Source organism: Apium graveolens, chromosome 6, assembly GCF_009905375.1.
Source record: "Apium graveolens cultivar Ventura chromosome 6, ASM990537v1, whole genome shotgun sequence".
In the NCBI taxonomy this organism is placed as follows: Eukaryota; Viridiplantae; Streptophyta; class Magnoliopsida; order Apiales; family Apiaceae; genus Apium; species Apium graveolens.
The window spans coordinates 40,524,624-40,548,381 of NC_133652.1; the positions used below are offsets into that span (position 1 = coordinate 40,524,624).

The window sequence follows — 23,758 nt, forward strand, 5'->3', positions numbered from 1 at the left end:
CCTATCCGCTCGCGAATTGGGAGCTTGGTCATGTTCATCTTATCTATCTGATGTTGTGTGATGAAAGAAGAAAGCAAGGGTGAGCAACAAACCCACCAAAATAATATGTATAATGATTTACAATATATGAGCATTCTCATAGTACTCATGAAAGTCTTGGTCAAGAAGAAATGAACCAAGTTGATATCTTAACGCGATGAAGTCGTAAAATATTCAGTACATAAGTATATATACTTTTCACAATCTTTGAAATCCTCTGACATGTATAATATACACAGAGTTCCAGTTTATAACTGTATAAAAATATCGTTGCAAGGTGATCTCATATATCTAACCTTGTCTCAACGTTTTTGTGAAAATCTTTGTCATGCATAAGATAATCATTAACCAGATATAAGTTGAAAAGATGAAGTTACAAGATACTCCAATATACTTATATCTTTTCCGAATACTACTTGAACTACCACCGTTCAAGTTATAATTAGTTTCAAAAGTTCATCACATAGATGAGACTACAAGACAAGATTTGAATAGATTCAATCTTTGAATATCATTATAAATAATGAAGTTACGAGATACTTCATTAAGTCCCGATATATATATACACCTATATATATACATTTCATACACTCCTTGAAAACCTCTGTTATGAAAATTATAAACAGAGTTGCAATATCCAATGAATTTGGAAAGGAGAAAACCTTGGCATAAACCTGATATCTTACTGATCAGGCAAAGATACCAGTAAGTAACCTTTTCTACTAGTAGATGGACGAATTCCCCACTGGTCACCACCCTGGCCGCAATAGGACCTTATGCTGGACTGCCACTCAGCCACTTACGCATTTGATGGACTCCCACTGAGCCACTTACACTTTCATGGACTCCCACTGAGCCCATGTTGCTTATGCCGACTCAAATAGATGAACTTACTTCCCGAACGATGGGCAAGTAATCAAGATGTTTCTCAAAACAGCAACCTCGTTGCGAATGTAAAATACACCACTGAGCCGGATCCCTCAGGTTTTGAGCGACCATTTAAATCCCCTTCGAAAGGAAGATCTTAAATATATAAATGAGCTTTGGGATCCGCTCTAACTTTTAAAAATCATTTTGAAGACTCGAAAATATTTTTAAGAATGTTTGGAGTAATGCTGGTTTAATGAAATAAATCAGTCCCGATATATTAGAAAATATCTGAATATTATTATTTAAATAATATTCCCATAAGGATAATCTCTATATAAATAATTTGAAGTAGAAGTTTTACAACTCATACTTGAAATGAATATTAAATAACCAAAGATATACTTATACGAAAGTACTATCTTTATTTGAATAATCGAAAATAAGTTTGATTATTGAAACATTATTCTTTAATAAAATAAAGAATATTATTTAATAAATAAGCGGAGTCATAAGTCCTCAAATGAATATTCAAAATAATATACATTAAATAAAATAAACGGAGTCATAAGTCCTCGAATGAATATTCAACTAATATTCATTAAATAAAATAAACCGAGTCATAAGTCCTCGAATGAATATTCAAACTAATATTCATTAAATAAAATAAAGCTATCGAATAAACCTTATTCGATTAATAGTTTTGAAACTATATCAATATATATATATATTATACTCGGGAACATCGACTCCCGGTTTAGAAATATATTCACCTTTGGGTCCCTTATACTAAGGGTATACGCAACTACTGCTTATCTCTAGCATATGTATTATGCAACTTATAAGCAATTGAATCAACAGATATATAAATCAAGAATACGAAACAGACATGCATATATACCATATCACATGCTACAATATATCGCAAGAATTTGCTAATAACAAATATGCATTTATCACAAGATCATGCATATACACATATACATCACAACAACAGTTATACGGGTAGAAAACTTGTCTGAGTGCTCCCGGATAGACTTAAGCTTAGAGTGGGTCCGATAACCTATGAACAAAAACATAAGTCGGAATTAAACCATGATCGCTTAAGAAACTAGACTTTAACCATTTAGAGTCCTAACGCTCGCTTTCGCGCTTAACGATTCACTTAAGTCGCTCGAGTACCCTCGGCTCCACCATTTTTAATAAATTAACCATTAAGGGTTTTAAGGCGATTCTTTTGCGAGTACCTTACCAACTGCCTAATCCACTTTAGATAAATGTTTCATACCCCAATTAGTCATTTAAGGTCCTTAACCAAGGTTTCAAAGTAAGGCGAGGGGTAATGGTTCGGTCGCAAAACGCCGTTACTTAAAACGGTCGTTTCTCCTAAACCGTACATCGGAATCAAACGAACTACATATCAAAACGAAGCTCGTAACATGAACTATCTAATCATGGCAATGGTCAAAACCTAGCAGTGAGTTGACGGTTCTAATGTTAAGAACAAAAATAGCCTAAAGTAAATCGGACATTACGACGGCTATGTTTACGCGATTACCCAAATTTTAAACACTCCAATTCAACCCACAATCAATCCACAATCACAACCCAATCAAAACTCCATCCATACTACATCATAACAGCCCCAAAAACTCAACATTAACAATTTATACTTATTCTTAAACTTGAATTTAACTACACTTAAGTTCATTAATCAACAATCCAAGAATTACCACTCCAAAACTTCACAAAACTAACTAATCTCTACATTCACAACAAGCAAGCCTCCCATGAATTGAAATCAACAAAACTAAACCTAATTACTCAAATAAAGTTAGGGTTTGGAGGTGTTATACCTTCCTTGGAGAGTGGAGAATCAAGAGAATGGCTTGGAATCACCCTTAAAGTCCTTATCCAAGCTTAAACTAAACAAAACTTCAAGAACAAAAATTTTAGTTCTTGAAAAACACTATTCACCATCTTCTTCCATGATTTTTAGGAAGAGATTGTAAAGTATTTAGGAGCTCAAACTTATAGGATATCTATAACTATGCATAAGGAGTCTTAGATAAATACCTTGCAATTTAACAAAGCTTGGAACTAGGTTTTTGATTTTTCTTTCTTTGGAAAAGAAGAAAAGCCGTGAGCAAAGATGAAGAATGGTGAAAAAATTTGTGTTTTTGGTGAAAATGAAGTGTTGGCTTGGTTGGTTGACCTTTTGATTTGTTTTGTTACCTCTTTATCATGGTAATTTTTGTGTGGTTCTAATTCAACCAACAACACACTTGCTTGTTCATGCTTATGTCACCATGTGATGTCACCCTCCCTTCTTTGTCCTCTTCTCATTGGTTTGATGACATCATCCCCACTAATCTCTTTGATTAGCTTTTAATTATTTGGCTAATGACCGTTGATCTGTTATACGGTTCGCTTAACTTTCGTTTTCATTTATCGTTTGAGGGATAATACTCGGGATCTTATTACTTAGGTTCCCTTAACCTTTCTCAATACATTATATTCCTTTTATGATCCTATATTAAAATCCTTGAATTTAAATTCTTTTTATCATGTTACCTTATACTCAATTCTTTTGATATCTGGTGGATTTTCGGGAAAAATCAAAGTGTTCGGATTTGGATTCTGACGATCTTTACATACACTTATATACCACATAGAGTACTAATAATATCCCAGAAGATCAATAAAAGAACCCCTACATAGTGTGGCCTGAAAAGTTTTTTTATTAGCATAATCAGCAAAACACTATTCATAAGGGTTTCAAAAATTCCAAAAAAATTGGGTTTTTACAGTCTCCCCTCCTTAAAAGGATTCCGTCCCGGAATCAGATAGAAAATGAGTAGGGATACTTTCTTAGCATTGCACTTTCTAACTCTTACGTAATTTTCCCACATTGTGGTTCTACCATCAAATTCTGACTAGTTTGATAACTCTTCTCCTAAGCACTTGTCCCTTTTTCAGTCTATAACCCTTTCTGGTTGCTCCATATAGGTTACGTCTGGTTGCATGTCTATGCGCTCATATGCCCCTATTTATCTGTCATCCGAATTACACTTCCTTAACATTGATACATGAAACACGTTATGACTTTCTACATGTTCGGGGGTAGGGCTAGCTCATATGCTAACTTCCCAATACGTCTTAATATATCCAAGGGTCCAACAATTTGTGGACTTAGCTTTCCTTTCTTTCCGAACCTCATCCATTCCTTTTTAAGGAAATACTTTTAACAATACAAGGTTCCCTCCTTCATACTCTTTGTCCTTTCATTGTCAAATCAACATACTTCTTATGTCCATCTTGGGCTACTCCCAGCCGTCCTCTGATTAGATCTATTATATTCTTGGTCCTTTGGACCACTGCTGGTCCGAGCATCTTGCGCTCTATAACTTCATCCTAACATAAGGGAGATCGACATTGTCTTCCCTCAAAGATCTCATAAGACGACATCTCGATACCTGACATACGATCTATTATCGTGAGAAAACTCAATCCGCGTTAAGTGATCATTCCAAATTCTTTCAAGTCTATTGCACAAACTCTCATTATAGCTTTTAGCATTAGAGCTTTTGCTTTTCAATACCCATCCTTTTCCAGTTCTTAATCGCTACTATCTTCCGTTCCTAATATTATACTGGTTACACCTTTGCTCGTTAGCATTCTATAACCTTTTAATACACGCATCAACCTTAGTATCACGAATGTGTTTTCATTCCGAATACCACCATATTCATACTACTCCTGTTTTAGCTGTTTCTATTTTCCAAAGTTTGATCAATCATATAGAAGTAAAAGAATTTATTGAGAGATCACTATGATCATGAACACTTGTTACATCGCATAGTTAGTACAGAAGGTGGCCAGCCTTTAGTACTTGACAAGCAATTAAACAACATGTGGTATCCTACTAGGCTTCTATCACACAGATAGATAGTCATTCGGCAATACCTCCCCTTCTGGAAGGGTTGTTCTTCTCAGCTTACATGAAATGAAAAGAAGAGTAAAGAACGAATGGAAGAGAATTGTATATATATAAAATATACTGCCACAAAATATCTGGCTTGGAATCTACCTCTGAACTATAGAGGTTTGTCATAGGAGAACAAAACATATATGTATTTATATCCACATCAAGTATTATAGCATCGTATTTCACATGCCTAAATATTTTTGCTATTCCGTCCATCATTCTATGGACCCATGCTCTTCCTCGAGCTTATACACAATCACCTATGAAACTCCCTCGATATCGAAAATCGAAAATCGAATCTGGGATCTCATTCTAGACATCATCGTTACTAGAATTCTATGCTTGCACCGCAACCTTCCTCATATAGTAATACGACTCTCTTTTCATAAGAGGGAATAAATATTCAATAGGTATATACTCTACTTAATTAGTCTATCAATGATAACTTATACACTACCACGACCCGATTAGTGGTACTCAATCTCAACATCCATTCCAATACAACTCTCACGGTTGTAATCAGCTCATTACTCGCAGAATCATTGCTGCATTACTATGGTCCACCACTGACCTACTGTCGTCATTCACTTTCCATGAAATCTTAATATCTAACCATACGGAGTCCATACATGTCGTATAGAATACTTCTAAGGAGTTAACATAATCACCAATCATAATTCATGAAGAACACTTCAAACTCTGACGTACTTTCATGACATGAAGTAGATAGAATTGCAGAAGAGTTTCAGTCAAAGCAACGATAGCAGGTTAATACCATTCTTAATCATATGCCTTAAATAGAAGACCTAACTCAAGGGTTCGTCTAGTCCTTTTTGAAACATGGTCCTGGCTTATCTCAAGATAGTATCTTCTGAGATAGATAGCCCGCTCATGGCGATTACACGAATTAAACCTTTACCAACTACTATTACGGTGGGTATTGTACAGTCATCAGAAGGAATGTCAATCTTTCAAATCATAATACAATCTTCACGGCTTTAACCATTATCATTGTATTCTTCTGGCACGAGCGCCGATAATTATCCTCTTACCTTTAAAGTGTCGGCCACCTCTTTGGCCTTTCCTGATAGTAAAATTTCCTTACAGTCAATGACATTTTAACCAGCTCCAAATAAATTTTCTACCTCATTTCAATCACAGCTTATGTGAAGATGTTTTCCTTAAAATCTGATGAGTAAAAAAAAAATATCACCATTTTTCCATAAGTTATTGCCTCAGTCTTTAGAGGTTAATCACTGTCACGACTGACTCTCAATCATACTTAGAACATCTTTTATCTTAGGCCCTAATTGCCCTGAACAATTTCGACCTTCACTGGTTCGATCTATACTTTCTCATGGTTTAACACGTGCCCCACTTGGCATCATTATAATTACGTCATATTTCCTTTATCAACATTTTTATTCTTGAGAATTTTGAATATTACCTTTCTCCTTGTAAAACCTCTAAGGTTATCCTTGAATCGTTCCTCCTGTATTCCCTAGATACAGGGCATATCAAAATACCATTTACTAATACTATAACCATTGTCTATGTACTTCTGAAAAAAAATTCTACTGATCTTTAAAGGTTATTGTTGCCTTAATCCTTCATTCCGTATTACCCAAACTCATAATGTCCCTATTAAGGGTGAAATGTCATCCTTTATGCATTCCTCTATGGTTCATCTCAAGTTATCGAGGTTCCATCCTTAATTCCACCTTTTAAAAAGGTACTTGCATCCTTCCATAGATAAATCAAGTCATGTATCCCTGATAAGGGTGTCTTATTTCAATCATTCCCACCTCGATAGTCTATACCTAATTTCATAATAGCATCCTTATTCAAATTGAGGTCAATCCATATGGCCTCCAAAAGATAACAATGGTTACCCGCTTTTCTTTCCTAATTTGGTAATCACAACAGGGATGTTCTGGAAGATATTGGTCGTGTTCAACGTGAACTTCTTCTTAATAATTCCTCATTTACTTTTATTGTTTATCTCAACAGTCATCTCAATGTTGGGATGTCTTTCATGCCTGGCGTCTCCCTTTCTGGGTATCATGCCACCGGTCTTACACTTCACATTCCTGAAGGTCACTCCCTTCATCCAATTTTCCTAATTTCCTACTTTCTTGTCTCCTCAGTCTATCCGTGTCTCATTATTTATCCTTCGAACTATCTCAAGGTTTCCTCGAATCCTCCCAACTTAAAGGGGATAAAATATACATAACTCTTATGCCTTCAACCATCAACTTTAACTCATGGTCAATCACCCTCATCCCAACGATTACATACTTTTCTATTTCTATTGCTACGATTCTTTAGGGTTTCCTCATACCCGACTCCCTTATCATTCCTCAAACTCTATTGCCTTTATATTCCTTTCCACTTCAGTTTCTTTTTATTTTCCTTTCTCTTATCATTATTTCATGAACCAACACAACATAAGCATTGATTTCATACATCCCGTCATTCTGGATTCGTGTCCTCAGAATGAATCTTGACAAGTTTTACAACTTAGATTCATAATTCATCATACTCTTCTGCCTTTGTGCTGACTCTAAAGCTTTTACACTATCTCCATAACCTTGGGAAGTACTTTCCTGAAAATAATTGACTAACTTTTAATCAGTTTATTCTAACCTCTGGCTCCGTGCCTTTCTTGGTCTTCACCAGCGGGTGACCTCTCTCTTAGGAGGGTAAGTGACAAAAACAGTCTTTCGTGATTCGTAACTCATTTAGAATTTCAAATGATTCCTATATTTTCTTTAGCCAAGCTCTTGACTCGACTGGGTCAGCTTGTTCCTTGGAACTCTAAGAGCTTAGCGACTTAAAGAACCTGAAAGAATTTCTCACCGCATTGTTTCCTCAAGGTGGTGGTTGGGAATAAAAGTATAAGTTCTGTTTAGACAGGTCCATGAATTGTCGTATAGGAGTACCGTCTCGGGTCCCCTTTCCTTACTCGACTCCCGTTTCCATAGTCTGAACGTTCCCTCATTCTCCCCATAATCGGGGTCATCCTACATGTTTTAAATCCTCATTTTCCACTCCATTATGTTATGGGTTCCTTCTATCTTGATGGCGACCTCCCTGACTATCACGTTCAGGGTTTGCTCTAAATCTTATTCCTCAAACTAGCTTTCATCTAAGATTTCATCTTTAAGCTCTTGAACATTTGGAACCCAAATTCTGTAGGAATACCTCATTATTCCCTTATCATCTTTCTCAGTATTAATCTCTTATCTATTTGTTGGCTCTCTGCCTTCATTCATCACTTTTTCTGGCATAATATGTTCTTTTCCAATACTTCGGGCTGTATTGCAATCTCAAACAGCTTTTCGGTACCGGCTCCGATTACCTTCATATCTATTTCCATTTTCTCAAAATCTCTTATCAACTTTCCCAAAGACATTATCATCTTGAGTCTCTCCTTTACACTAAGGGCATTAGCCACCATTTTGGCTTTCCCTGGATGATAAAGAATCTCATAATCGTAATCCTTGATTAGCTCTAATCACCTCCTCTGGCGTATGTTGAGCTCTTTCTGCGTGAAAATGTACTAGAGCACTTATGGCTTAGGTAAATCTCGCACTTCTCTCCATACAAGTAGTGCCTCCAATCTTTAGGGCAAAACTATTACCATGAGCCCAAACTCATGGGTGGGGATATCGAATTTTATATTCCCTTAATTTTCTTGACGCGTACGCGAGTACCTTGTTGTGCTGTATAAGAGCACCCTAATTCCTTATGCAAAGTGTCAATACAAATCACAAAATCTCCTTTTTCCATCCGACAATGCCAACATAGGGGCCATCACCAATCTTTGCTTCAGTTCTTGAAAGCTGTTCTCGCATTTCTCCGTCCATTCAAACTTCTCAGCCTTACGAGTACGCCGCATTAAAGGGGCTACTATCTTTACAAACTCGAACGAACCTCCGGTAGTGACCGGCCAATCCTACCTCTGGTAGTTTCCCTAACCATGGTCATTAATTCCTCAATGGTCCTTTATTCATTCTTGTTAGGATCCTCCACGAGATCCTCCTCAGCAACAATCCCATCTTAGACAACATCCTCAACCACTACATCCTCAATATGAACATCATCCGGTCCTGCGTTAGGACGCTCTATCGGATCCACAATCCGATCTCCAATTAGTAATAAAATATCATCGCGCTGTTGCTCCTCAACCTCAGGGTTCGGAGTCCCGCTACCATCTACGATAACGAACTACGCTTCTATCACGATATTTATAAGGGTTCCCATAAGGGTTTTAACTGTCAGTACTACGTTAGGTAGCCCGACTATGAACTTGGCAAGAGTTCTTATTATCTTAATGAACTTATTATCTTAACGTCACATCATCTCTGAGGTTTATAACGCTTAGCTCTGATACCATTTCTGTAACACCCCTAAATCCGGGGTCGGGGATCCGGGTTGTCACGAGTTCCATTTCCCTTAATAACACCTAATCTTAATAAATAATCAACTACTCTGTACTGTGACCCCACAATAAACACACACACCGCAAGTTATAGTCTCAGAGATCAATACCCAAAAAAATAACACAAGTCATTTTATTCCACAATTATAAGCCATTACACCTCAAAAGGGTTTCTGAATAAATTTACATTTCTTTGCCATTATTACAATTCATAAATATACAAAATCTGGTACATCAAAAGTTGAAAGCCTAGCCTATTGGTAGTTCCTACCTCAGCTACAGCGACATCAACGCCTATAGGAAACTGCAGAACGTTTCCTATCCGCTCGCGAATTGGGAGCTTGGTCCTGTTCATCTTGTCTATCTGATGTTGTGTGATGAAAGAAGAAAGCAAGGGTGAGCAACAAGCCCACCAAAATAATATGTATAATGATTTACAATATATGAGCATTCTCATAGTACTCCTGAAAGTCTTGGTCAAGAAGAAATGAACCAAGTTGATATCTTAACGCGATGAAGTCGCAAAATATTCAGTACATAAGTATATATACTTTTCACAATCTTTGAAATCCTCTAACATGTATAATATACACAGAGTTCCAGTTTATAACTGTATAAAAATATCGTTGCAAGGTGATCTCATATATCTAACCTTGTCTCAACATTTTTGTGAAAATCTTTGTCATGCATAAGATAATCATTAACCAGATATAAGTTGAAAAGATGAAGTTACAAGATACTCCACTATACTTATATCTTTTCCGAATACTACTTGAACTACCACCATTCAAGTTATAATTAGTTTCAAAAGTTCATCACATAGATGAGACTACAAGATAAGATTTGAATAGATTCAATCTTTGAATATCATTATAAATAATGAAGTTACGAGATACTTCATTAAGTCCCGATATATATATACACCTATATATATACATTTCATACACTCCTTGAAAACCTCTGTTATGAAAATTATAAACAGAGTTGCAATATCCAATGAATTTGGAAAGGAGAAAACCTTGGCATAAACCTGATATCTTGCTGATCAGGCAAAGATACCAATAAGTAACATTTTCTACTAGTAGATGGACGAATTCCCCACTGGTCATCATCCTGGCCGCAATAGGACCTTATGCTGGACTGCCACTCAGCCACTTACGCATTTGATGGACTCCCACTGAGCCACTTACACTTTCATGGACGCCCACTGAGCCCATGTTGCTTATGCCGACTCAAATAGATGAACTTACTTCCCGAACGATGGGCAAGTAATCAAGATGTTTCTCAAAACAGCAACCTCGTTGCGAATGTAAAATACACCACTGAGCCGGATCCCTCAGGTTTTGAGCGAGTATTCAAATCCCCTTCGAAAGGAAGATCTTAAATATATAAATGAGCTTTGGGATCCGCTCTAACTTTTAAAAATCATTTTGAAGACTCGAAAATATTTTTAAGAATGTTTGGAGTAATGCTGGTTTAATGAAATAAATCAGTCCCGATATATTAGAAAATATCTGAATATTATTATTTAAATAATATTCCCATAAGGATAATCTCTATATAAATAATTTGAAGTAGAATTTTTACAACTCATACTTGAAATGAATATAAAATAACCAAAGATATACTTATACGAAAGTACTATCTTTATTTGAATAATCGAAAATAAGCGGAGTCATAAGTCCTCAAATGAATATTCAAAATAATATTCATTAAATAAAATAAACGGAGTCATAAGTCCTCGAATGAATATTCAACTAATATTCATTAAATAAAGTAAACCGAGTCATAAGTCCTCGAATGAATATTCAAACTAATATTCATTAAATAAAATAAAGCTATCGAATAAACCTTATTCGATTAATAGTTTTGAAACTATATCAATATATATATATATATATATATATATTATACTCGGGAACATCGACTCCCGGTTTAGAAATATGTTCACCTTTGGGACCCCAATACTAAGGGTATACACAACTACTGCTTATCTCTAGCATAGGTATTATGCAACTTATAAGCAATTGAATCAACAGATATATAAATCAAGAATACGAAACAGGCATGCATATATACCATATCACATGCTACAATATATCACAAGATCATGCATATACACATATACATCACAACAACAGTTATACGGGTAGAAAACTTGCCTGAGTGCTCCCGGATAGACTTAAGCTTAGAGTGGGTCCGATAACCTATGAACAACAACATAAGTCGGAATTAAACCCCGATCGCTTAAGAAACTAGACTTTAACCATTTAGAGTCCTAACGCTCGCTTTCGCGCTTAACGATTCACTTAAGTCGCTCGAGTACCCTCGGCTCCACCATTTTTAATAAATTAACCATTAAGGGTTTTAAGGCGATTCTTTCGCGAGTACCTTACCAACTGCCTAATCCACTTTACATAAATGTTTCATACCCCAATTAGTCATTTAAGGTCCTTAACCAAGGTTTCAAAGTAAGGCAAGGGGTAATGGTTCGGTCGCGGAATGCCGTTACTTAAAACGGTCGTTTCTCCTAAACCGTACATCGGAATCAAACGAACTACATATCAAAACGAAGCTCGTAACATGAACTATCTAATCATGGCAATGGTCAAAACCTAGCAGTGAGTTGACGGGTCCTAATGTTAAGAACAAAAATAGCCTAAAGTAAATCGGACATTACGACGACTATGTTTACGCGATTACCCAAATTTAAAACACTCCAATTCAACCCACAATCAATCCACAATCACAACCCAATCAAAACTCCATCCATACTACATCATAACAGCCCCAACAACTCAACATTAAAAATTTATACTTATTCTTAAACTTGAATTTAACTACACTTAAGTTCATTAATCAACAATCCAAGAATTACCACTCCAAAACTTCACAAAACTAACTAATCTCTACATTCAAAACAAGCAAGCCTCCCATGAATTAAAATCAACAAAACTAAACCTAATTACTCAAATAAAGTTAGGGTTTGGAGGGGTTATACCTTCCTTGAAGAGTGGAGAATCAAGAGAATGGTTTGGAATCACCCTTAAAGTCCTTATCCAAGCTTAAACCAAACAAAACTTCAAGAACAAAAATTTTAGTTCTTGAAAAATACTATTCACCATCTTCTTCCATGATTTTTAGGAAGAGATTGTGAAGGATTTAGGAGCTCAAACTTATAGGATATCCATAACTATGCATAAGGAGTCTTAGATAAATACCTTGCAATTTAACAAAGCTTGGAACTAGGTTTTTTATTTTTCTTTCTTTGGAAAAGAAGAAAAGCCGTGAGCAAAGATGAAGAATGGTGAAAAAATTTGTGTTTTTGGTGAAAATGAAGTGTTTGCTTGGTTGGTTGACCTTTTGATTTGTTTTGTTACCTTTTTACCATGGTAATTTTTGTGTGGTTCTAATTCAACCAACAACACACTTGCTTGGTCATGCTTATGTCACCATGTGATGTCACCCTCCCTCCTTTGTCCTCTTCTCATTGGTTTGATGACATCATCCCCACTAATCTCTTTGATTAGCTTTTAATTATTTGGCTAATGACCGCTGATCTGTTATACGGTTCGCTTAACTTTTATTTTCGTTTATCGTTTGAGGGATCATACCCGGGATCTTATTACTTAGGTTCCTTTAACCTTTCTCAATACATTATATTCCTTTTATGATCCTCTATTAAAATCCTTGAATTTAAATCCTTTTTATCCTGTTACCTTATACTCAATTCTTTCGATATCAGGTGGATTTTCGGGAAAAATCAAAGTGTTCGGATTTGGATTCTGACGATCTTTACATACACTTATATACCACATAGAGTACTAATAATATCCCGGAAGATCAATAAAAGAACCCCTACATAGTGTGGCCTGAAAAGTTTTTTTATCCAGCATAATCAGCAAAACACTATTCATAAGGGTTTCAAAAATTCCAAAAAAATTGGGGTTATTACAGGAAGTATCTCATAAATTGAAGATCTTCATGTGGAGGCTTTGCAGGAAGTCCAGGCGTGCAAACTACTATCATATGTTTAATGTGTGAGCATGATATAGAGCACCTTAGGCATATATTCTGGAATATAATTTTGCGAAGGAATGCTGGAGAAAGGTGGGGTTAGTTTATGATGTGTTAATGGTGGAAGAAGCCCAATTCTGGGTTCTTGATAAACTAGCCATGGAGCCGAGTGAAAAAAGGGTGCGGATATCCACGACACTTTGGGGTATCTGAAATGTAAGAAATCTTAAGGTTTGTGAACAAAAAGTCCTATTTCCAGCGTTAACAATACAATGGAGTAGTAGTCAAATCTATCAATGGAATGAAGTGGAGAAGAAGTAAAGTAGTCAAAAAGTGAATAGGATGCAACGAGCTCGACTAGGAGAAATTCAATTGAAGGCTCCCGCAGTTAATAGAATTAAATTAAATTTAGATGCCTCATTGTTATCTGGAGCTCGGTCTTTCTCTATAGGACTGGTTATTAGGAATCATCTTGGTGAATTTATATATTTAGGCAAACTTTTCGATATTTAGGAGAGATTTCAGTGTTTGAAACGAAAGCACAAAAAGTGTTAGAAGCTATTTTGTGGTGCTAATATTGAAACAAATTCGTTGCTTAATGTCAATGCTTTGTCGAAGGGAGTGGATTATAATCTGCAAAATAGGTGACATGTTAGATGGGTACCACTCTCTTCTGAATGTTAGACCTGATTTAGCTGTAATCTTTGTCAAAAGGCAGGTTAACAAAGTTGCTCATTTATTAGCCAGTACGCCTTGTACGGTGGATAGCCAGAATATTTTTTTTGTTATACTCCAGATTTTTTGTTGAAGAACTTGATGTATAACTCAATTATGAATTAATAAAATTCATTTACTTTAAAATAAAAAGCTAATGCAAGCCCGCAAGGGTAGGTTCAGTTAATTAAAGAGGGGATAATTATCCTCTTTGTCACAGGTTCGAATCTCATGAAGAATTTATGATTATGCCACTACAACAAAAATCACTAAAATCCACGCCAAAAATTGGTGGAATTTAGCTATAATCGACCATACTCGGTGGATTTTAGTATAAAATCGATCGGAGAAGGTCGGTGGCTTTTAAGAGGGTGGAATTTAAATTTTGCGGTGGAATTTAGTTAAAATCGACCGGATCTTTGGTCAATTTTATAAAACTTAAAATTTGAAATTCAAAGTGAAAATTTGAATCTCCCGCCCTAGAATAAATTACACCAAAATCAGTCGATTTTAATATAACATATTTAAAAAAAGAACAATTCATGAGGGTATGAAGAACCAGGTTCCATTGCTGGTGCAGATGGACTGAGTTAACTCAGTTCGAGTTAAACACAAATTCTTCAAATTATAACACATATAGATTTAACTACACAATATATATGGCTAACTGAGACAAATCAAATAACTGTAAAAGTTCAATTCATAACTGGTTCAAACAACCTCCCTTCATTACTAATTTCTCCGGTCTACTTATCCTTAAAAGCAGTCTGAAGCACAACATTAGAGCCCATTCTTAAAGCATACTTGAGTTTCAAATAAGTAGCAAAAGGATTCAATCCTTTCCACAATGCTCGAACACCTTCAGTTTTGACAACAGTGGTGCCACAGTGAATTATGCCCTTGTATGAACCGGAGCGGTCGAGTTATAACTGGGTTTTAATTACATCGATTGGTTGGAGACATGAGGCTTCCATGATTCCGCCGATTGAGCCGGAGATGGCTTTCATGTAGGGTGGGATTGGAAGGGCTTTGGTGGAGTCGCTTGGTGGGTGTGACATTGTGAAATGGAGAGAGAGACAGAAAGAGGGGGATAGAGATATAGAAGAGAGAGAGAGAGAGGGAGAGAGAGTAACACTGTGTGTGCAGATAGCGAGAGAGGTACATTAGAAGTGCGTGGTAGCTTACTATTAGTTAGTTTAACATCACCTGGATTGGCGAGTTGTTTATCTTGCTAGTCGTTGGATTCTACTAACGGACAAGATTATCACCTCTGAATTGCATGTTCTTTTATGTACTGTATATAGTGTATAAAAGACATAACTACTTTTATAATTAATTTAAAAAGGCACATAGTTTTCAATAATGAAACTATATACAAATATACATTTGGAAACTTTTACACTATTCTTTTTAGAAAGTATGTATTTCGATCAAAAGATTTTAAACATGTAATGCATGTTGCTTTCATTCTTCCTTGTATATTTTTTAAAAATATTTAAAAATGGGTAAATTAAAATATTTTAAACTTAATATTAATACAAAAGCCACCAAATTCGGTTGTTTTTGTTGTTTCCCATATTTTTAATGTTAGGAGGGAAGTTTCCCGCCTATCTTTATTGAATTCGCCCAAATAAAAAGGCGGCCAACATTAAATTCCACCGATTAAAAGCGACCGATCATAAATTCCCCCGCATGCGGTGGCTTTTATTCATTCTACAAAAAAAATTCTAGTTGACCTTAAATTCCACCGAATTTGGTGGAATTTAAAGTCGGTAGCTTTTAGTTGGTGGAATTTAATTATTTTTGTTGTAGTGTGCCTCATGAGCCAAAATATATATGTCGTTTAAATGTGGTTTAGCTTGGTTCATGTGTTTTGCAGGCTATTGCGTGAGCTCGTGGGGTTTACCCAGTGTGCACCCGAAGGGTACCGGCTGCAGGTTATTTAAGATAAAAAAAACTAATGCAATACAGGAGGTGTTGTTCTCTCAATAATTAGATAGATATTCAAATCTCTAGGATTTATATAATCATTCATTTATTATTTTTAATTATAAAAGTATTTTTAATCAGTAAACTATACATAATGCACTTTAAACTATTAATTTGAGGTTTTTTAGCATCTTTTTATTCAAAATTATAATCATGCATGAATAGATTTACAAGGGGGATAGAGTGACACTCACACAGGTCACAGGAAAAAGCCCATGAGACGAATGAATAAATTAATGAAACTTACACGTACAGATAATAAAGCAGTTATGTTCTCTCTATATCCTATTTGACTTCTATATATATTTCATTTTAATATCTCTCCTTCAATTCTATACATTTTAAAATTTATTAAAAATAAAAAAAATTATAATATAAAATTTAATCACATCGATTTAGATCTGCTACTTTTTTTTACTAAATTAATTATATCTTAAATATTGATTGATCTAATCATTTTACCCACTTTTTTAATTTTTCTCATCATATTTTACCTTATTTTAACTATCTCCATAATCCCAATTGGAAGAAGGGAGTATATTACTCTGCGTAACCAATTATATTGGGAGCTGGCTATGCGAAAGCAATTACATTTTGTAGCTTGCTCTCTTTCCCCACTGTTTATAAAGCAATTAAATATAAATAATTATTTAGAATCAAGCTTGTAGTTTTGATATTAGGTCGATATATAATATGTTGTGCAGTTTTATATAACATACTCGTTAAGCAAGTATGCTAGATATGCGCATGTAATATGTTGTGCAGTTTATATGTTCGTTTTACTAAATCTAACCTACAGACAGCCACAGGCTTAACGAGTATGCATGTTACTGATCGCCGAGACAAACTGATTCAAAACAAATTTAACTAATAATTACTAAAATTAAAAAAACATGCATAAGTGGTGAATGTGAACTTGTTAAATAACAATCAAGTCTTATTTTGTGTTATCTTAAAGGTTTTAAGTTTGAGCAAATCGAATGGGACACCTGGTCTGATTTAGAACAACACAAGTGTATATAAATACATCAAACTACTCCGACCAACTTTTTATTAGTGTATATAAATACATCAAACTACTCCGACCAACTTTTTATTACTTTATGCCTCCTCTTCGATGACAATGCCACAAGTCCACACTATTCCAAATTTCAGCGGCCTTGAAAATTGCGGGAGAGGCATTCGTTCAAATATTTTTATATGGAATATGGATAACGAATAAGCTTTGCAAAAGTAGTTTAGAAGTCACCTACAAGGAATGAATCTGCAAAATATAGATTTTAATTAGTATATTATAAACCTACATTGGCCATATATACGTTATTTTATTAGGAGCATAAATAATTTTTGGGTTATGTACTTATGTTCGTTCTGGTGCCTCGTATTATGAAGCATCAATGTCATCCAGTAAACTTATAATCAGGGGCGGACCTAACCCATGACTAGGGTGGACTCCGGTCTTGTGAAATTTTAGCGGTCCATTAAAATTTTATATATATAATTTCATCCTGCTACAAATTAGCACATTTAAATATTTGAGAAGTCTCGTTTATATAACGGCCTAGATATTTAACTATTGCATAATAATATGAAAACTAAATGGGCCATTATCTTAAAAATAACACAGTCTATTACCATATTTAATTTTATAAACAAAGTAGAAAAAAGACAAGCACATGGGACTACACTATTGCAAATAAAAAAGAGGTTATTTTATCAATTATCATATTGTTCATCAATCATCCTTGAATCGATTTTTGTTATTTAATGATGTTATTTATTTATTTATTTGATCAGTTGAGTTGATTGATTTATTTTGTTCCTTTTTTTGAAGTTATTTAGTTTTCTTTTTATTTATAATTGAATAAAGACAAATGATTGAATGTGAATACTAATCTATCATTAAATTAAATATGTGTATTTTATAATTTTAATACACTAAATGAGTGTTAGGTCAAATATTTATTTTTTATTCCAAATAAATTTATTTTATTTTTCAACCATAAATTAGTATTTTATTACTTATTTTTTTGAACTCTGTGATTTTATTTTTACATATATAGGATTCGCAGTAAGTTTAAAATTATGGTTCCGCCACTGTTTATAATAGTGAATAAATTCATGTAAATTCAGTATACGAGATCTGCGACTGCAATATACAGAGATGGTGTGTCGTGTCTGTCGGGTTAGAAACTGTATGAGGCCATGCATGCACATAGGACTTTAAGATATAACTGCATGTGTTGTATGAATTTAAGTAAACATTGCAGATAAATTTATTCATCAGCATACACCAAGTCAGGTGACCCTGAAATGAATACTTTACTTCTTTAATTTTAAGTATTTTAAATATTTAATACTTGATTTTTAGGTATTTGAGTGTTTTGATTTAATATTATTAACTATTAATTTCTTTTGTGAACGAAAGTCTTGTTGATTCAATATTTTTACCCAGATTTCTTTTCTCTAAAATATAACATTCAGCAAAATAAATGTTAAAAAATAATTAATTACTTGTACTGTTGTAGATAAATATAAGATGATCTTTTCATAATTTATTATAAACACGAGGTTACAATAATTAAAACAAAATGTTTATAAATCATTTTTTTAATCTCAAAATAAAAACATTCAGCAAAATAAATGTTAGAATATAATTTGAAATGTTAATAATTTTTTTACCTAACATCTTGTGATTTAAAACAATAGTAATTATTTGTATGTTGCATGTATAGAATTTAACATATAAGATTTGATGTGCACCATGTAAAATATTGAGTTCAATTTCAAAATTGACAAGAAATTACTTATAAATTTAATAATCAAAGAACAAATGCACTTTTCTATTTTATTTTAAAAACTACATATTTTTTAATTCTATTAAAATTTGATAGTACAAAACTCTAAGAATAGTTAACAGGTTTGTAGAGGTCAATCGCACAAATTAATAGCTTTATTTAACTTCTAGCAAGTGCAGGCTGGGCTTACAAATCCATACATGTTAAAATAAAACAAGCCCATGCAGTGTGCTAAACCCAACGGGCCTATCGGCTAAGTGTCATCTTACGATATATTAGACTCGATGCAACTTCTCATTGTGAACCCCAGAGAAAATTTCGATTTCTCAACTGATAAGCCATTCTTCTAGTGTAGTGTCTTCACTCATCATAGCTTACCAAAAAATAAAGAACATGAAAATAGGAGAAACTATGACTGCTATCAAGCCATGTAACACAGACATTCAAATACCTTATGTTCACAACCATTCAACTCATGGAACTGGAGCTGTTACTACAAATAATAAAGTGGCAGATATGGGAACTAGTAGAAAATTAATTCAAACCGGCTGTGATTAAAGCTAGCAACACTGGTGGTAGCAAGGCAAAGGACGAAAAGCGAAGTTTTCTGAGCATAGAAGAAGCTGGCATGGTTGAAATGTCTGGACTGATTAGTCATGAGAAATTTTTATGTCGACTAATGGTGAGTGACTCGGTACATTTCCCCTGTTCAATTTTAGACCTCATGACTACTTAACTCTATGTTGACATAGGTTCTTAAATAAGGTGTATGTCTATATTGAATGACATCTTTGAGTTTTTGACACGATTATCAAGTGTTTATTTCTTATCTACGTTATCCTATAAAATCTATATTTATTGCGGTTGAAATTTTTGTTACACACATTTCTTGCAGATATCTTCATTGAATCTGCTGAGAGTAATAGCGGAGCAAGAAGAGTGTTCAATTGAGGAGCTAAATGTAGGGAGGGTTTGTGATTGGTTTTTGAAGGACAAACTTAAAAGAAAGCAAAATTTGAATTCTGCAGTCCTTCAATTGGATAAATCTAATTTTCAGCTCTAATTTTTCTTGTTTATGGGTTGTTACTGTTACTAATATTCGGACATGGTACTTGATGGAATTCGTTCCTTCCCTTTATTTTGTAACAACTTTTTTACTATTTTTAACGGCCCTAATGAATCTAATTTTCAGCTCAAATTTTGTTATTTATGGGACCTTACGATTACTAATACCAGTGTTCTAAAAATCGGTTTACGGCCGCCTAAGCGCTAGGCGGTGGTAAAACGACACGACTCGGATCTACGCGGCGATTTAGGCGTTTTTTTAAAAAATCGGGTCAAAATCGGGATTAAGAGGTCAAAAATCAGTCCTAGGCGGTCTAGGCGGAAAATAATTAATTTTTTTTTTTTATGTTTTTATAATTTTAAATCATTAATTTCATAATTTCACACAATATCATATCAATTTATAATATAAAGTATTGGTAAGAAGTAACAACTAATATATTTATTTTCTCACTTAAAATATAAAAATAACATATTATAATTTTAAAAGTGTGAATTAAAATATAGTTAATATTGTAAACTCAATAATTAGTACATAACGCATGTCAAATGTGTAGATTTGTTTAATACCATTCTAATTTCTTTTTTCAAACAAATATTTGACATGTTAATCATTATATAATTATAAAAATGAAAAATAATATTTATATCCTTCCGATTAATGTTTCGATTAATCGGTCCGATTAATCTCCGACTTGCCGATTAATCTCTCAAAGGTACCCTCGCCGCCCTGGTACGCCTAGCGATTTCTGGAATACTGACTAATACTCGAATATGGTACTTGGTAGAACTTTTTCCTTCCCTTTATTAAGTAACTATTGGTGTTTAGACTATGAAAAGAAGAAAGAAAATAAAGAGAAGGAGAAAAAAACATACATCTTAATTAGTCCAAATAACCAACAGGGGTTTTATACAAATAAAGAAAACTAAAATTCCTAAAATCTAACATCTATCTTATTTACTATTTATTTAAAAAGAACTGCCTTACAAACTAATAAAAAATAATATAAAAATATTTAAACTACTTTAAATTTTCTCAACACTCCCTCTTAATTCAAATTTCTAAAATTAATTTGAAAATTATATACTTCTCATCATCACCATTTTTATTAAAGCACATTTATCCACAATTTCTTCAAATAGCACTTCTCTCTCAATTTACTTTTATGTGCACACATCTTACCAGTTTCATATTGACGCATTTCTCACCAACTTATATGTTGAAGCTCTTTTCTCTACTATCAAAATAATTTTTCATCAAATATTTATGTCTTATTGACACTTTCTTCCGTCTTATTTCTATAATATTTTTGTATGTGTACAAACTTCTTGTATTTAAAGGACTGGGACTTTCCCTTATGCCACCAATTTTTTTCTTCATACACATTTTTTCTTGCAATGACCACACATAGGAAATCTTATTTTCTCTTTTGGCTAAAAGAGCTCATTAACCTGCATTTTCAGTTTCTCTATTTCTTTTTCCTCTTCTTTGTTCTTGGGCTTGGAAAGAATTATTATGTTTAGACAAAGGTAATTCACTTACATCTTTCGAATCTTCAAGAAATGAAAGTTTTGCCTCAAATCTTTCAGACAAACTCACGAACACCTTCTCTACTATTATGTTATCAAGTAGATCTTCTCCCATCATCCTCATTTTGTTCACCACAACCATTAACTTATTTTAATAAGCTTGTATAGCGTCTTTTTTCTTCATGGATAGAGCCTCGAAATCCCTTTTTAGATTTAAGACTTGCATCCTCTTTATTCTTTCGTTAGCTTCGTACAATTCTTTTAACTTATCCCGAGTCTCTTTTCCGGTTTCACAAGTCAAGATTCTTGTGAAAATTGATTCTGAAATAGTAGCATAAATTATTGATAAATCCCTTGGAGACTTGCTTAATTCATCTTCATGATTTCTCATCTGATTTAGCGTGAAATTGTTTGCAAGAGGTTATATCTTCATCCAGTTTCAACCCACTTCCATAAACCTAAACCTCATAGATGAGCTTTCATCTTGATAGTCCATACTTGATAATTTTAACCGTTAAAAACTTGGGGAGAAAGATTTGGTATATGTTTTGAAAACATAGCTCTATTATGTCATAGGGCCTTAAGATCAATAAAACTCAAATATCATTTATTGGTGTTTAGACTTATAAAAGAAGAGAGAAAATAAGGAGAAGGAGAGAAAACAGGTTTTTTCTCTCTGGTATCTCAGAGTTAGTCTTGTTCATGTGACAAGTTCTTTCTTCTTTATTTCCTCTTTACTTTAAACATATCTCAGAAGGTATATTATGGCGTATAATAAAACAAATCTGGAGAAACTCTATGAAAATTTAACAATTGATGATGAAGAATCAGAGGGTATTATTGTTGCGACTGAAGCAGGTCAGGAACGAAAGGAAAGCTTTGTCCTTGTGGGCAGGTTTTTGACGGAGAAAAATATAAATTTCCAGGCAATGCAAAATGTGGTGACATCATTGTGGAGGCCTAAGGAAGGGGTGGAGATTCATGATATAGGCGGATACAGATACTCAGTTGTGTTTTATCATATTATGGATTTACAAAAATTCCTTGACGGAAGACCATGGTCTTTTGAGCAAAACATGTTGGTTTATCATCAGATGCAGGATACAGAGGATGCACACCAAGTAGTATTGAATGATGTAGATATTTGGGTCCAAGTTCATGATATCCCAAAAGGTTTTATTTCTGAAACAGTGTTAAAAACTATTGGAGATTTCGTTGGACAATATGTTAAATCGGATCCTGTTAACTTTGATTGCACTTGGAAGTCTTTCGTAAGGATTCGAGTTAGGATGAATATCCAGAAACCATTGAAACGACGAATGAAGATCAAATGTGAAGGGGGAAATTGGAGTTGGGTGAACTTTAAGTATGAAAGATTGGGTAGCTTTTGTTTTGTTTGCGGAATTATAGGTCACACAGAGAGGGAGTGCAATGTTATTTATGCGCATCCTGATAAAGAAGTTGAACGTGCATATGGATTTTAGCTCAGAGCACCAGGGCGGAATGTTAAACAAAATATTGGTGCAAGATGGCTGAGGAGTGCTGAAGGTGGAGAGAGATGGATGGAATAAGGTGGTGGTGTAAAACGGTGTTACGTGCTGATTCTCAATGATCAGGAGGAGTACAGGATCTGACTGTTTTGGATGTCATCAGGATTTGATGTGCCATCAGGATTTGACGCATCATTAGTATATGAAGAACATCAGCATCTGAAGATTGTCTGTTGTGAAGATTAAGCCTGTTCCTTATTTTGAGGGATGAAAATCTGTTACGTTCCGGAGTGATAGGACTTTGTATATTCAGTTAAAGATATATATCATTTTCTGTTGGTAATTGATAATGCATATCCTAGACTGATTTGTAGCAGTTGTGTATTATATAAACACGGTTTAGGTCATCACATAGTGATTAACTCGAGCATTGTACGACCTAGCAGCTCTCAAGAACATCAGTATTTCTTGAGAGAGTTTGTAATAGTTTTTATCAGAAATATAAAAAATTGTTATATTTTTATAATTGTTCGAAACGTTTATGCAATTGTATCCAACCCCCCCTTAAACAATTGTATCTTTACTGGGCAACAATTGGTATCAGAGCAAACTGATAAATTTACAATCAGAAGCGATCTAAACATGTCTCTAAACAAGTATGAAAATATTAAAATCCCCATTCTGAAAAAGGCTGAATATCCTACATGGAAGGTGAAGATGCTCATGCACCTGGAGGCTACAGTTCCATACTATCTCGACGTAATCAATGATGGACCCTACATGCCAACAAAACTGATGCCTGCAACTCCTACTGTTG

At 34.2% G+C, this 23,758-nt stretch overlaps 1 protein-coding gene across 1 annotated transcript; it reads left to right on the top strand.

The window, feature by feature from the left end:
- The first annotated feature begins 22,215 nt into the window (after window positions 1–22,215).
- On the top strand, window positions 22,216–22,935 carry LOC141664938 (uncharacterized protein At4g02000-like). The gene has a single exon (XM_074470895.1). The coding sequence runs from the start codon at window positions 22,216–22,218 to the stop codon at window positions 22,933–22,935; it is 720 nt and encodes a 239-aa protein (XP_074326996.1).
- Window positions 22,936–23,758: the final 823 nt, after the last annotated feature.

Coding starts and splice junctions, on each gene's coding strand:
- LOC141664938 (XM_074470895.1), top strand. CDS start 22,216: ATGGCGTATAATAAAACAAATCTGGAGAAACTCTATGAAAATTTAACA.